This window comes from Heteronotia binoei, chromosome 21, assembly GCF_032191835.1.
Source record: "Heteronotia binoei isolate CCM8104 ecotype False Entrance Well chromosome 21, APGP_CSIRO_Hbin_v1, whole genome shotgun sequence".
In the NCBI taxonomy this organism is placed as follows: Eukaryota; Metazoa; Chordata; class Lepidosauria; order Squamata; family Gekkonidae; genus Heteronotia; species Heteronotia binoei.
In genome coordinates, this window is record NC_083243.1 from 50,262,458 (window position 1) to 50,278,853 (window position 16,396).

The 16,396-nt window shown below is 41.4% G+C and overlaps 1 protein-coding gene across 2 annotated transcripts in view; it reads left to right on the forward strand.

The window, feature by feature from the left end:
- Positions 1 to 16,396, forward strand: part of SNW1 (SNW domain containing 1) — a 24,499-nt gene continuing 8,103 nt past the window's right edge. Inside the window, exons 1-8 of one of the 2 annotated variants that reach the window (XM_060262692.1) lie at positions 1 to 126; positions 4,872 to 5,025; positions 6,983 to 7,144; positions 13,555 to 13,650; positions 13,732 to 13,838; positions 14,434 to 14,538; positions 14,630 to 14,699; positions 15,932 to 15,997. In XM_060262692.1, the coding sequence (XP_060118675.1) occupies positions 113 to 126; positions 4,872 to 5,025; positions 6,983 to 7,144; positions 13,555 to 13,650; positions 13,732 to 13,838; positions 14,434 to 14,538; positions 14,630 to 14,699; positions 15,932 to 15,997 (774 nt within the window). In that variant the 5' untranslated portion in view covers positions 1 to 112. The remainder of the gene's footprint in view (positions 127 to 4,871; positions 5,026 to 6,982; positions 7,145 to 13,554; positions 13,651 to 13,731; positions 13,839 to 14,433; positions 14,539 to 14,629; positions 14,700 to 15,931; positions 15,998 to 16,396) is intronic. The other variant, XM_060262693.1, reaches the window with a different exon arrangement.

Below are 16,396 nucleotides of genomic sequence, written 5' to 3' on the forward strand. Positions count from 1 at the left end.
GAAGAGCAGAGACTACAACTCCCATAACCCCTTGAGCTACTAAACCTGCGCAGTTCAGCCTCGGATTCACTGCCGCGAGGCCCAGTGGAGAGGAAGAAGAAAAGCGAGCAAGATGGCGCTGACCAGGTCGGTCTTGGGGCCTGAAGTGGGAATCCGCTAGGGAATGGAGGCAGGTTGTTGCCTCTTTCGTAGCGTTCATCCTCTTTTTAATCCATGGTCTGTCTGTTTATTTGTTGAAGTCAATTGAGAGGCGGTTTCGGTGGCAGAGAAATGGCACCATGGAGGCCTAGGTTGATCCGGGCATTTTCCCGAGAAGTCAGTCCCCCTTCTTTTCTCTTCCGCCCCATAGCAGCTGAAGGTTTAGGTGTTGGTGAGGGGCTGTTTTTAACGTGGCTTCGGCGGAGACAGGGCAGTCCGGTGAAAGTAGGACGGGTTTTGGCTGCCCATTGTAGGTAGACGGAGGGTTTTAGAGGTGGGTCAAGTTCGGGTGATCTGGCGGCGGAACCTGTGAACAGAGGATTACGCACCAAACCACGTATTTAATAAAATACACGCGTTGCAAAAGAGATACAGTTGCTTGCACCTAATAAAAGGTTTTTCATAGCATGAACAGCGTTTCCTTACGTGTAACCGTATCCCTTTTTGCGACGCGTGTATTCTATGAAAATGCTTTCCCCGATGGCCCGTTCGCTCATGACAATCAGCTCTCGACGCTGTAAGCACCAAGTATATGAAGTTAAGAACATAAGAGAAGCCATGTTGGATCAAGCCAATGGCCCATCCAGTCCAACACTCTGTGTCACACAGTGGCCAAAAAAACCCAGGCGCCATCAGTGGGACCAGGACACTAGAAGCCCTCCCGCTATTGCCCCTCCCAAGCACCAAGAATACAAAGCATCACTACCCCAGACAAGAGTTCCAACAATACTCTGTGGCTAAAAGCCACTGATGGAACTCTGCTCCATATGTTTAAACAATCCCCCTTTGAAGTTGGCTTGAAGTTCATACACTTGGTGCTTGCAGCGTCGAGAGCGGATTCATGTGCGAGCAGACCATCGGGGAGAAAATTTTCATTTCAGTCCATGTTGCCTCAGAAAAAGTGCTTTTTCGGGGGAGTCAGTTCACACCTATATTTGATGATTGTGGCAAGCATAGTGAGAACCTGTATGTACATCTCTGTGTGGCACTTAGGCTGATGTGTGCACAGATGCATGCCGTGTACTCAGCTGGAAAAACTTAGATGGATATATCCTGTGCGCTCTGTCCCAGGTAGCCCAAGCTAACCTGATCTCAAAAGCTAAGTAGGGTTGCCCAGGTCAGTATTTGAATGGGAGGTCACCAAGGAATACCAGGGATGCAAAGGCAGACAATGACAAACGACTTCTTGCATTCAAAACCATGTGGGATTGTTGACTGTGACTGGACGGCAAATACACTCTCTCGCCCTCCTTTCTATGTGGGCTTCACAGAGGAAAAATGTAATGTATGAAGCAGCCTTTAGGTGTATTTTTATAATTGTGGGTTGAACTTTCCCAGTTCCTTTATATATGTCACTGTGTGTGACTTGAGAAATGCTTTGCCTTTTTAGGCCTTGGCAATGGTTGCCTAAAGTGTTGTTTGAGAGCTGTCACCTAGAAGTCCACAAATTTTGATGGGCATCAATGAGTAGTATTTGTGATTATACTTTATTTTTCCTGTTGCAAATCCTGTGGCACAAGGGGAAGTGTCATGTTCTTTGTTCACAATAGGATCTGTTTCCTGTATGGCATAAAGAATGAGACTCCATGTTTGGAGAATGAATCTCTTTAGCCTGGGTATCTATACATAGGTGGCTGTCAGAAGGAGGTGGCTTTACCAGCTTAACTGTCTTGGTTGGATAGCTGTTGTCACTACAAGAGCTGCTTTAGAAGGATTGCCTCCCTTGAGCACTTTCAGAGTTGCGTACCATATGCTTCTAGCCCCACTGGTGGACCTCTTGATGGCACTTGGGGTTTTTTGCCACTGTGTGACTGTTGGACTGGATGGGCCATTGGCCTGATCCAACATGGCTTCTCTTATGTTCTTATGTGACTGTTCTATTTCATTTACATGCCAGCAATTTCCTGAAATATAGAGTGGAACTATTGGCCTCTTAATGAATGGAGGCAATATCTGTCTAGGTAGAACAGTGCCTAAAATGTTGTTGCAACAGTTTTGTTTTTAATTGTATTTAACTGTTGTAGCAGCTTTGTATTTTAATTGTATTGAAGATTTTTACTCTGCTTTTCAGCCCTCATTAGGGCTACCAAGGCAGCTAATAGAGTAAAAACATATATAATAAAAATATATTTTAAAATTCTTCAAAGCCTAACAAAAACACATCACCGAAACAATTAAAACAAAGGTAAAATACACATACAAAACATAAAAACAGCAATTAAAATATAGGGCAGGAAGGAGGAATCAGTAAGGGAATGCCAAATAAAAAAGTCTTCACTCAATGCAACACAAGGGGATAGATTAGTCTCCTGTTGGATATGTGACAGCAGTGCTTGGGTGCCTTTAACTACCTTGTTTTTATCAGGTGTAATTTATGTGCTGTTAGCTGCCCCAAGTCCCATTCAGGGGAGAGGGAGCAGGATATAAATTTGATAAAGAAATAAAATCAAAACTTATTTATTGGAAGGGAATTGATTATATTCTTTTTCCTAAGAATAAACCAGTTCTATCCGGAATCTTTGCATGCCTGAGATATACCATGTATTTGATGAAGAAAGAAAAAAATGGATGCAACACAAGTACTACAGGAACTTTGTAAATCACTGTGGCCCTGTTCTGTATGTGTTGAAGAGATACAGTATGTCACAGAAGTGAGTACACCCCCTCACATCTTGTAAATATTTAAGTATATCTTTTCATGTGACAACACTGAAGAAATGACACTTGGCTACAATGTAAAGTAGTGAATCTACAGCTTGTATAACAGTGTAAATATGCTGTCCCTTCAAAATTCCGCAACACACAATCATTAATGTCTAAACTGCTGGTAACAAAGTGATAATGTCCAAAGGGGGCCCAAGTAGCCGTTTTCCCTCCCTGGTGTCATGTGACTCATTAGTGGTACAAGGTATCAAGGTATCACATGGCACCTCATGGCAATGAACTCCCGAGGATCTGAAAAAACGAATTGTTGCTCTACATAAAGATGGCCTAGGCTATAAGAAGATTGCCAAGACCCTGAAACTGAGCTGCAGCACGGTGGCCAAGACCATACAGCTGTTTAACAGGACAGGTTCCACTCATAACAGGTTTCGCCATGGTCGACCAAAGAAGTTGAGTGCCCGTGCTCAGCATCATATCCAGAGGTTGGCTTTGGGAAATAGACGTATGAGTTCTGCCAGCATTGCTACAGAGGTTGAAGGGGTGGGGGGTCAGCCTGTCAGTGCTCAGACCATATGCCGCACGCTACATCTAATTGGTCTGCTGGGCTATCGTCCCAGAAAGAAGCCTCTTCTAAAGATGATGCACAAGAAAGCCCACAAACGGTTTGCTGCAGACAAACAGACTAAGGACATGGATTTCTGGAACCATGTCCTGTGGTCTGATGAGACCAAGATAAACTTATTTGGTTCAGATGGTGTCAAGCGTGTGTGGCGGCAACCAGGTGAGGAGTACAAAGACACGTGTGTCTTGCCTACAGTCAAGCATGTTGGTGGGAATATCATGGTCAGGGGCTGCATGAGTACTGCCGGCACTGGGGAGCTACAGTTCATTGAGGGAACCATGATTACCAACATGTACTGTGACATACTGAAGCAGAGCATGATCCCCTCCCTTTGGAGACTGGGCCGCAGGGCAGTATTCCAACACGATAACGACCCCAAACACACCTCCAAAACGACCGCTGCCTTGCTAAAGAAGCTGAGGGTTAAGGTGATGGACTGGCTAAGCATGTCTCCAGACCTAAACCCTATTGAGCATCTGTGGGGCATCCCGAAATGGAAGGTGGAGGTGCGCAAGGTCTCTAACATCCACCAGCTACGTGACATGGAGGAGTGGAAGAGAACTCCAGTGGCAACCTGTGAAGCTCTGGTGAACTCTATGCCCAAGAGGGTTAAGGCAATGCTGGAAAATAACGGTGGCCGCACAAAATATTGGCACTTTGGGCCCCATTTGGACATTATCACTTAGGGGTGTACTCACTTTTGTTACCAGCAGTTTAGACATTAAAGGCTGTGTGTTGTGCAATTTTGAGGGGACAGCACATTTACACTGTTATACCAGCTGTAGACTCACTACTTTACATTGTAGCCAAGTGTCATTTCTTCAGTGTTGTCACATGAAAAGATATACTTAAATATTTACAAAATGTGAGGGGGTGTACTCACTTCTGTGACATACTGTAAATGATATGTTGTGGGCTGGCCTCAACTACAGTGGGTTTATCAAAGGCAGTGCAAGTCCAACACAAATCCCCAAATATAATGAAGACCAGTGTTCCCTCTAAGCTGAGTTAGCATGAGCTAGCTTACAGATATTTAGCCTCCACCTCACACATTTTTGTCTGAACTCAGGAAGGATCACCCCAGAGCACAATGATTTATGCAGTAGCTCACAACTTTAATTCCGGTAGCTCACAAAGTAAAATTTTTGCTCACAAGACTCTGCAGCTTAGAATGTTGATGAAGACTAGTATCTTCTCTCTAGTTGTAATTGCCTCTTTTCTGGAAATATTAGCATTACAGCAACATTACATATTACTTCTGAAGTGTTTATTAAAGGCAGAATAGCAGTTGCTTTGTGAAATCCAGAATTGGAATATTTTATACTGCTTTATCTAATGTTGTGTAGATTGCAGTGCAAATGTTAATTTTCTCTTTGTTTGTCTTTAGTTTTTTACCAGCACCAACTCAGCTATCTCAGGACCAGTTAGAATTGGAAGAACGGGCACGATCCCAAAGGGTGAGACAGACTGCATTGGTATCATCACGAAGGGAGCCTCCCCCTTACGGTTATCGAAAAGGATGGATACCACGAATGTTGGAGGTAAACAGAACTACACACTCACTAGTTTTGACTAATAGGTTTGTTTTGAAAGCTGAAAAACTGTCTTTTGGAACTTGTGTCTGTGGCAGAATTTCTCTTTTGGGGGTTGATTCTTTTATGAAAATGGCCATCAGGGGTCCAAGCTATCCAGCACTATCATGCATTTAAGCTTAGAGCTAGCTACTAGAAAAGTAGGTTAAAAGTAAAAGTTATCTGAGGGCAATCTTAGCCTTTTTGTCTTTATTACAACCATTGTTTTTGAATGGTAGAATCCTGTATTTTATGTAATGTACAGGTGAGACTTCAGAGAGCATTGATATTTTCTTAAGCTTAAGGTTTTTAGAAATGTAGTAGTAGAGTGGGAAGTAATGAAATTGTACACACAATCAAAGTAGTACTACTAGTGCTTAGGAAAAACAGAAGAATCCTTGTGAAGTGTATATTAAAGCTTATAAATGAGTTAGAAATGATCTGTAATCCTTTTAGTGGTTTAGTTCCAGAGGTACATGTGATTGCTATAGCTTGCTTATCAGGAATTTTCAGCTTCACCTTTCTGGTGCAGTTACTGCAACACAACCATCCTGAAAAGATGTTCCAGAGGTTGAGCATACACTGGAATAGCACCCCATCTGGTTCAGGGCTTGCACCAGATGATGTAATCACATGTCCTTCATGTGTGCATGGAAGTGTTTTGCTCATGCTTCTCTGGATCTGTGCTAGGGTCTAGAAATCTTACAGTAGTACAATAAATGCCATGTGGTCTATTCTGTCTCTATTCCTGAGTATAATTCAGTCCGGAGTATAATTCATTTTTTAGGAAAATTAAATTTATGCATTGCTTCGAACACATTAGTTAGACATACTTTAAACTAAATTTTATTTATTTTAAGGAGTTTATAGTTCATCTTTTTTCAAGAATGCTCAAGGATGTTTTCATAAAATGGAATATTGGATACAATTTTATTTATTGTAGTGATGGTTTCAGTAACCTCTTGTTAAACATCTTTGAAACATGAATCCTGGAATTTCTGCATAGACAATATTATAACTGCTTGAATGTGTTGAATAACTGCACATAAAACATTTACACCCCAAAAATAAACCCTAGTGTTTGCAAGTGGGGTTAATCAATTTATTTAGCTTATTTATAGCCTGCCTTTATGACTGAAACTCGAGGCATATTTTTTTTCTCCTCCTGTACTCTGTAACCAAACTGTATAGGACATCTCATGAACAATGCAGTAGGACCAGGAATAAAAAATTGAATGATGATGTGAACAACAATGAAATCAGACAGTGTAAAATATCCAGTGAACAATTAGAACACACATTGGAATTGAAATACTAGGAATACAAAATTGTATGCCACTGTTTAGAACCATTGCTATCATGAAGTAGCATCCAGATGACTTTGTGCAACTATGTATGTCTAAGAGATTTCAAGCTTGTGTTTCCTTGAGGAGATCTTCAGAAGCAGCTCATGATATAATATGGTGGTGGAGGCTGCTGTTCAGATTCAAACGGCAGGTCCCACTTGGCATACCTAAAATAGCTCTTCAGATTCCAGCTGTAGTTGTTAGCATCTGAAGATCCAGTTAGCATCTGGAGAGCCAGTTTGGTGTAGTGGTTAAGTGTGCAGACTCTTATTTGGGAGAACTGGGTTTGATTCCCCACTCCTCCACTTGCACCTGCTAGCATGGCCTTGGGTCAGCCATAGCTCTGGCAGAGGTTGTCCTTGAAAGGGCAGCTGCTGTGAGAGCCCTCTCCAGCCCCACCCACCTCACAGGGTGCTGTTGTGGGGGAGGAAGGTAAAGGAGATTGAGCCGCTCTGAGACTCTTCGGAGTGGAGGGCAGGATATAAATCCAATATCATCATCATCTTCTTCTTGAATATGTTTTCTGGTACAAATACTGCTTTTGTTCATCCCTAATGACTTTTACTTTTGTTCTTGTATAGGATTTTGGAGATGGGGGCGCTTTCCCGGAAATCCATGTTGCTCAGTATCCCCTGGATATGGGCCGAAAGAAGAAAATGTCCAATGCATTAGCTGTTCAAGTGGATGCGGAAGGAAAAATAAAATACGATGCTATAGCTCGGCAAGGACAGTCAAAAGACAAGGTAATATAATGCTCAAAGCTTACAATCAAAACATGTATTAAATAGGATAGAGCTATTTTCATTGTAAACTGGGAAGTTCTTTCAGGTGGATAACCATGTTGGTCATAGATGCTGGAAGAGTCACCCTGAAGTCTAATAATAGAAGAGTAGAACTCTTTAAGATATAATACAAGAACACTTCATTGTGTCTGCATATTAAAGAGGAACAGTATGAGAAGTAGGATTCTGATGTAATAGCGCAGGGGTGGCCAACGGTAGCTCTCCAGGTGTTTTTTGCCTACAACTCCCATCAGCCCCAGCCAGCATGGCCAATGACTGGGGCTGATGGGAGTTGTAGGCAAAAAACATCTGGAGAGCTACCGTTGGGCACCGCTGTGTGAGCTGTACTCCTTCATGCTGCAGAAGTGAGTGATTACCTGTAGTTTGGAGCAGTGCAGTCAATTTTAACACCTTAGAATTCTACCATTCCATTCTGCTGCATCAGGTTTTGGGATGTGTTCCTCAAATGGCTACATTTAATTCTTAGAGGTAATTACAGCCTGCCTTTTCATTGTTGTTGCCTACCTACTCCATCTGCCACTGATACCATTTCCCAAGGAATGCAGACACCAGTATCTAAACTTGGTCAGTCTCAGGAATACATCCTCTACTGCTGCTATCCCGGAAGCCAAATACAACAGTAGTAGAGATTGCTGTCCTGTCGCCATGTTAATCTGTGCACAGGCTGTTTTTGTTTTAGTTTAAATTTATGTTTGTCTTCAGCCATAATGTTTCGCAAGGCAATTTATAGAAAAAGGCAAACTGCAACAGCCCAGAATTAAATAATTCAAGTGTAAAAAAAATCCAAAACCAAATAAGAGCAAACCTAGCCAAATAACCAGCAAAATTATCAAAATGAACAAAACAACATCAAACAAATTGTTAAAGACACTGTGAAAAAAATAACTTTTCATACCTTTCTGAGTAATAGAAAGATTGTTTCTGCCAAATCTCTAATGCAGGGGAGTTTCAAACAGCAGGAGTCACTACAGAAAAAGTCTTGCTCTTTGTTAAGGACAGTTTAGCTTCAGCAAATGGTGGTACCTGGAACAGACATTAATTAATATATGAACACACATAAAGCTGCCTTATACGGAATCAGACCATTGGTCTATCAGGGTCAGTATTGTCCATTCAGGCTGGCAGTAGCTCTCCAGAGTCTCAGGAAGAGGTCTTTCACATCACCTCCTCGAATCATAGAGTTGGAAGGGACCTCTAGGATCGTCTAGTCCAGCCCCCTGCACAATGCAGGGAATTCACAAGTACCTACCCTCCCACACACTCCCAGTGACTCCTGCTCCAAGCCCAGAAGATACACCCCACCACCAAAAAAAAGCCCCTCTCCAGGATTCCTGGCAAAAGTTGTCTGGAGAAAAATTGCTCCCTGACACCAAAGTGGCAAACATAATTTCCCTGGGTGTGTAAGAAGGGGCCACAAAAACTTAAGCACTGATGCAGCCCTTCCTGCCCTTCTTCTCATGATCTGCCTGTTCACAGAATCAGCATTGCTGTCAGGTCGCCGTCTAGCTTCTGTTTAAAAACCTTCAGATGAGGAAAGCCCACCCCCTCCACCGCTCTGTCAGGAAATTCTTCCTAATTTTTAGTTGAAAACTCTTGATTTAATTTCAACCTGTTGGTTCTGATTCAACTTCTGGGGCAACAGAAAACCTCCTACCTGGTTCTTTTAATTGGAGATGCCAAAGATTGAACCTGTAACTTTCTAATGCCAAGAAGAGGCTCTTTCACTGAGCCATGGTCCCGCCCAAATATCTTGGTGGATGGGCTCATAGAAGTTTAATAGCATTCCACAACACTAGGAAAAGAGAATGGCATGTTCAGCCAGGTATGAAAGTGGGTAATCCAGTGTTGCCTCTCATTCTACAGAGTTTAGCTTCTCCCCTTAAGGAATAATAGCCCTGTGAGGATAGAAAAAGAGTTCTCTGCAGAATAACATGTATGTCCTGATTCCTGAAGGACTTGATGCAGTTCTGTAGGGCCTGCAAAGTGGAGATGTTCCACCAGGTTTTTGGTTGAGGACAATGACAGGTACCATCTTTTTGGCTCTCCCTTTCTTTCCCTTTTCTTGCTACTTCCCCACCATCCCTGTGAGGCAATAGCACAATTTGAATATGGTGCCACCTGAGAGACTGTTTTAGCTATTTATTTTTATGTATTACTTAAACTGTTTTATCCCTTAATGTGTACTGCCCTGAGCCCTGTGCACACAGGGGAGGTAGTTTATAAATTTTGATTATAAATAAATTAGTACTGCATAGTTTGAACCATAGATACTTACCTGGGACAATTGCTGCTCACCCCAGCTGCGTGATGACTCTCAAGGCAGCTTCAAATATGTATTTAACAGTGGAGTGGAGATTCTGATCTAAGGTGTGTGTTGTGAGCATGAAAGTGTTAGTGAGAGGCCGCAGTTGGGGTGCATAAGGTGGAAAGAGGTCATCAACCAGGATAGCAAGTCATTCTTCACCAAGGAATGAGTCATCCTCCTGCCCCAGTGGTGTGAATTGTTTCTCTCCTTGCAGCCATGGGACTTGGAGCACAACCTCCATGATGTAGCCCTGTAACACAGGGAATTACTGAAAGAGCCTTAAGCCTATCTTTGTGCAGCACATAAGACTTGCCTGGTTGCCTTGAAGCAGTTGTTACTTTCCGCAGGTGACTGGGCAATTGGCTGATTGCAAGCCTGCTTTTACCCAAGAAGGTTACCACATTGCACCCTGTTTACTGCAGCTTCTCTAATAAATATTGGATAACAAATGCTAGCTCTATTTTGTTCAGAGCTTTCTCGTTTTAATTTTGAAAACTCATTTTCTCCTCTTACTACCAGCGATGTTTTGAACTCCAGGTGAACTTGGTTCTTCATGCTTTGAAGTTCCGAGGGGATTTTCTAGTTAATTATCTGACAGAATATTGCTCTTCAGATGTCCTTCACTTGTCTTTGTGAGATCTGGTATTATTGATATTCATTTAAAGGACTGTTAATTTTGGAATACCTGGATGAGAATTGGTATATGATTCTTGTGCTAAATTATTATTTCTTCTACAGGTCTGTTGCTTTATAGTTATGCAAATGCCATCAGAATGGAGGGCTACTGTTTAGACCAGTACCTCCTGGGCAATATTAAAACCCTTGAGTAATGTTACTACCTTAGTTTTTTGCTCTGTTTTAACTTTTGTAAACAGCTTTATGAATAATTTCTTTTGAAGATAATTATAAAACTCCTTTAAATAAACATCTAGTTCTAGCGCAGTAGTCCCTAATTTTTACACATTTGTGCTTTTTTGGTATTTGCATAGATGGTAGAGTAGTCAAAAAAACCCAGCCTGTGTACACATGAGCACTGCTTGTCAAAGAGCCTTGACGCATGTGGAAGTGCTAGCAGCAAAGTAAGCAAGTACCTCAGCAGAGGAAAACCTCTGCAGCCTAACCAAAAAAATACATGGGGAGGAGAATAGGATGCATTATCAAATTAAGTCATGTTTTATAAATTGCCCCAGTAAGATGCAAATGCTGACTGATTAAATATTATTTTTATTTGATCAAGTACCTTCTCTCAAAACAATGTATTTTCACTCTTACTTGGTATTTCCAGCTTTTGTCTTGGCTGTTTTTATCTTTCTCATTGATTGTATATGGGTGTGGTACAAACAGTATAAGACTTAATTATTTTCCTTCAATTTCTAAAGAAGGATCCTGCTTAAAAGATTCTGAACTAAAGTTCAGCGATATAGCCTGTCACATATCCTTAGAGGAGGCATCTTAATTTAACTAGAGCTGATATTTTTTGTAGACGGCTCTTCAAGTTTTTTCCAACAACAGAGCTTCAAATTCTGTCAGTTGATGTTTTAGTTTCTAACTTTCTAAACGGGTTGAGATAAACAATCTTTTCATTTGAGGTACTGGCCCCTTCTAATATCTATATTTCCTTTTGATTTAATTCTTAGCAATGTGTCTTCCTTCAATAACTACATCCCAATATCTGGTTAACCCTAAATTAGAGCTAAAACGTAAGGCCAAACTGCACATTATTCTTGCCGTCCTTGATCAGTTCTCCCAACATAATGTCTGACCATAAAAGACAGCTGATGGAAAAGAGATAGATGATGCAGAGGGACACAGTGAAGGGTTAAATCTGCCCAGCAGTTGTAAGGGTTTTTTCCTCAATTGAAATTGCCGTAACATGCTGCAAAGGATGCAGAAGTCTGAAGTAGACAATTAAGAGTCCATGGTGTTGAGGAGCTGTAGTTGTCTAATACTATAAATGGTAGTATATAGTTACTTGAAAGCATTTTGAAGGAGTAAGGAGAAACTAAATCCATCATCAATTTTGAGAGAGAAAATATTTTGTAAAGGCTTTTTAAAAATCTGTTTTAAACGATGCAGCAGGAGGAGATTTTTTTCCTCCTCACTTCTTTCAACATGTCCAAGATAAGGCTGGATTCAGATCATGACAGAATTCAGTTTGTGATGGGCACTGGCACAATTTGTTTGCAGTGTTCAGTCTCACAGAACTGCATTGAAAGTTTACTGGTTTGGAGTGTCTTCAGTAAAACTTTACTGCTCTATACTATGCAGATGCCTGGGCAAACTAGTGTCCTCCCCATGGTTTAATCCCAGTTTAGAATCCTGTTGTGTAGGGACACTAATGTGCCCAGGCACCTGCATTGAGACATCATAGAAAACCACCTGATGTAAGAATTTCTCAAAAAGGAGAGTTTCGGTTATAGATTTGTAAATAAATATCTCACTTTGCTTGTGTTCTCTTATTTATTACATTTAATGAATCACCCTATCCCGGCTAGCGCCAGGCTCAGGACGATGTACAACAGTAAAAAATACATATATATAAAATCAATTACATTAAAAAATTAAAAACCCTGATGGTGTCTTTAAAGTGCTCTTATTCAGTTATTGCATTACATCAGAGGTGGGAGGACCCTCCCCCCAAGAGGGGGTGGGGAGGAAAAAGTGCCAGCACGGCAACCGTTGCTGTCCTTATGCAAAGGCTTGGCAGAACATTTCTGCCTTACAGGCCCTGTGAAACTGTAAAAGATCCCACATGGCCCTGATGTCTTCTGGCAGAGCGTTCCACCAAGTTGGGGCCAGGACTGAGAAAGCCCTGGACCTTGTTGAGGACAGCCAGACCTCTTTCGGGCCAGAGGTCACCAACAGATTTCGACTACTGGAGTGCAATGTCCTTCCTTTATAAGAAAACAAAAACTGGGAATAACAATCCCCATAAAACCAGCATAGGGAAAGGTTAGGGAATTATTTTTTTGGCACCAGTGGGAGAAGGAGACACACATATACCATACAAATCACTGACCACCGTTTGCATCATTATGCATCTCTCTTTGGCTTGACACCAAGGTTGGTAAATACAGCTCCTACAAGAGCTGTGAGACTAGGAGAGCCCTGCACTGTCCTCCTTAATTCCTTCCTTCCAGTAGCTTCCTTGGCTTTTGTGCTCTCTTTCTCCAATGTAGGTCTCTCTGGGTGACCTCTGTGATAGAGGAGAAAAGCTTGCATGCATGCCTGTTTCCCCTTCCTCTCCGCTTCACACATGTTGGAAATAGTCACCTACTTATGAGTCAGCACTCAGAGGCTGATTGAGGTCCCGATGCTAAGCATGCTTACTTGAGAGTAAGCCTGCCTTAAGTTCCCCTTGGCCTCTTGCACAATACATGGCTCCTGAGCTGCAGTTTGGCCACCCCTGCTATTGACCCAGATAGGCTGTTGAATGGGCCAGTGGTTCGTGAATCTCTTGAAAAGGTCCTTTTAAAATGACTATTGTTAGACAGCAAGCTCTTCTAGAAGTACAGAATTTGTTAGCTGACATTCAGCTCTGTATACCCTAAAGCTTGAAATTGTGAAGTTTATGTTCAGTTTTGACAGTCACTTCAGAAAAATATACCAAAATATGGCAGTCGGCTAAATATAGTTATTTAGAAGTTCTGAATTAATAATTCAGAGAGCAACACTGGTCTGATCAGGAGCTTGGAAGCCAACTCCAGAGGTGACTTGGCTCAACTTTAGCAAATCGCTTGAATACTCTTAATTGTTTCCTTTAGTAAAAGAAACCATACCCTTAAGTTCCAAACTGGATGAAAAACCCCCAGGTAATTGGTTCTTTGAAAACCCTTTTTCCCTAGTCCTATGCATGGGTAGCACTTAAGAATTTTAAATTTTCAGCTTTGTCTCAGATACACTTAGTATTTGGCACATATACAACCTGTTCCCTATTAGAAAACTAGCATAGTTTGTTTCTGATTTTTCAAAGAACTCAATGAGACACTCTGTGTGTTTCTGATTTATAATATTAGCCCTCACAATGCTGTGTTCCATGTTTCAGGTCATTTACAGCAAATACACAGACCTTGTTCCAAAGGAAGTTATGAACGTTGATGACCCTGAGTTGCAAAGGCCTGATGAGGAAGCCGTCAGAGAGGTATTGTGGCCAGTGAGGCACATAACTGTTGGAGCCACTTGTGTCTTGTTCAAGCGTTTAATGTAACGTTTCTGATTGCAGCTCACAGAAAAGACTCGATCAGCCTTGGAAAAATCTGTCTCCCAGAAAATTGCAGCAGCCATGCCAGTCCGCGCAGCTGATAAACTAGCTCCAGCTCAGTACATCCGGTATGGGATTCTTTGGGGATTGTTCAAAGCCTTTTGTGTACACATTTTAATACAAGCCTTTTTGCGAGTGCAAACACATAATAATTATCTGAGGGCATGAGCAGCTACACCATTGTTAAGAAGTTATTGCTCTTTAATGAAATGTGATATTCCTGTTCCAGAGAACATTATATACTTGGTGATGTGGAGAAAAATCTGTCGCTATGTGTGTTTCCTTCTTGGCCTTTTCTAGTTATGAACTTTCTGGCAACAATTACATGGTGGGTCTTTCTGATCCAAGAATAGCGACTAGCATGATGTCTGTGACTTTCCTTACAAATTATAGATCTGAAATGTAGGGTGTCCATCTGGTCCTGTCCTGCATGGATGGAATTGGAACATTAGTTTCTGTTCTGCGACTGAAACATATTCAAAGTGGGCTCAGTTAAAACAGTCTCTTGTCAATGACTTTTGCACATTAATATCTGCATCCTTTTTTGAGTTGTATGTTTGACATTATGAGGTGTCTTAGCAGGCCAAAAAGTTAAGAGGAAAAGGTATTCCCTAGGTGTAGATTTCTGTGCTCACAACTAGATCTCTTGGTTGGTTTTGTCAGGTACACGCCATCACAACAGGGTGTGGCCTTCAACTCTGGTGCAAAGCAGAGAGTTATTAGAATGGTGGAAATGCAGAAGGATCCCATGGAACCACCAAGATTCAAGTGAGTACATGAAGTCTTCATTGCTTACATCAAAGATGGTTGGGGAAACACGGATTTAAAACATTGATTATGTTATGTTTTTGTGCATTAGAATTAACAAGAAAATCCCTCGTGGACCACCGTCTCCTCCAGCACCTGTAATGCACTCTCCCAGCAGAAAGGTAGAAGCTTTACTAATGTCCCATGGCTTTTGTTTGTTTTTGGAGGCCTGGTAACCACCCCACAGGGGTGGTGTTCTAACACTGGTTGTATTCTTTCAGGAGATACTGTGTTGAGGGACATCTTCTCCTGTCTCTAAGAAATCATAGATTTCACAGTTTCAGACAAGATGTAGTAGGGGTGGACTTGGACCCCCAGTAAAACATTTCTTTTATGGAGGCTTTGCTTGATCTTGCCAATGAAGCACAACATTTTTGCCTTGTGCATTTTAGGCTGCAGTGGGAAGCAGAATTCAAAAAAGTCACACTCCACAAATGGAAATGTCTGCAGAAAAGCTTTGTTGCATCCAAACCAATGATGATGTTTTGTGTTTTAACAATTTATTGATAACATATGGTTACAAATCTTAATTATAAATTTTCAATACTAACCCATATGGCATTTCAATCCCCCCTCCCTCCAATGTTGACTTCCCCGAAGCTATAAATTCAAGTTCAATACTAAAGGTACTACTAACTGATCAAAGTTCAAAATATATTTTTTTCCCATTAATGCTAAAAAATTGTCCAATGTCTTTTTACATTCCACTCTTTCTCTATATATCCTTTAAATTTTTTCCACTCCTCTTTGAATATCTCTAAATCATAAATCAATGATGATGTTTTTAGTCAGTTTTTCTCCAGCTCAAACTGACTGGTGACATTGCAAAGTGGGGGGGGGGGGGGAGTTATTCCTCCCTGTTGGCTTGCTTGAGCAGTCTGGAAGTATTTTTCCCAATAAGTGCCTTGTTTGTCCCTATTAAAAGCTTTGGGAGTATGATTTGGTTTATAGAAGTATAGGATGTCTTTGGGGCTCCTGCTTTCTGAAGTAGCTTGCTGGAATGCTCTTGTAGTCTAATTGAATTTAATTGTTGTGGGAGGCTCCCAGGAGTTTGCCTGGAGAAATTTCTGATTCCTCACCTAGAAGTTTCTTAGAAAAGCATGATATCCGTAGTTTACAAATTCAGCACTTATTCACAACTGCTCCAGATAATTCCTTTTCTAGTTTTAGCTTTACAGGAGCTATAACCTGAATGCAGTGACAGATGCCACAGGAACAGTTTTGCTGCGCATTTCATTAATGCTTGCTATATTTGACCTTTCACAGTAACCCTGGCAGTATGTTTCAGAATAGGAGGGAAATCCCTTTCTGCAGTTGGTAAAAATCAAAAGTCTTTTATCTTTCCTTTGTTCAGATGACTGTGAAGGAGCAACAAGAATGGAAGATCCCTCCCTGTATTTCAAACTGGAAAAATGCAAAGGTAATTAACTTGTCAGAACGTCCTCTCAAATCTTGCATCCTGCTAGGAGTTTCCTCAAAAATGCAATTTGAATATGTTACTTTAAAATCTCTGGAGCTGAGTAAACCAGAGGCTTTCAGAAACTGGATTGCAATAACATGGCTTAACTATTCTGTTCTGTGTATTAGGGTTGCCAATATGACAGGAGAATGAATATGCCAAACAGTTGATTGCAGCTTTTTAGGGATCAAATGTGGTTCAAACTGCTTTAATATTTCCATAGTGAGGCATGAAACCTATTTGATCTTGTAGTCCTGAACTTTAAGCAAAAAGAAACTGTTGCATCACTATATACATACTTAAACCAGGGCATATGTTGGAGTGGATCCAGTTGGCGCATTGGGGGAAGGACTTCTGCCC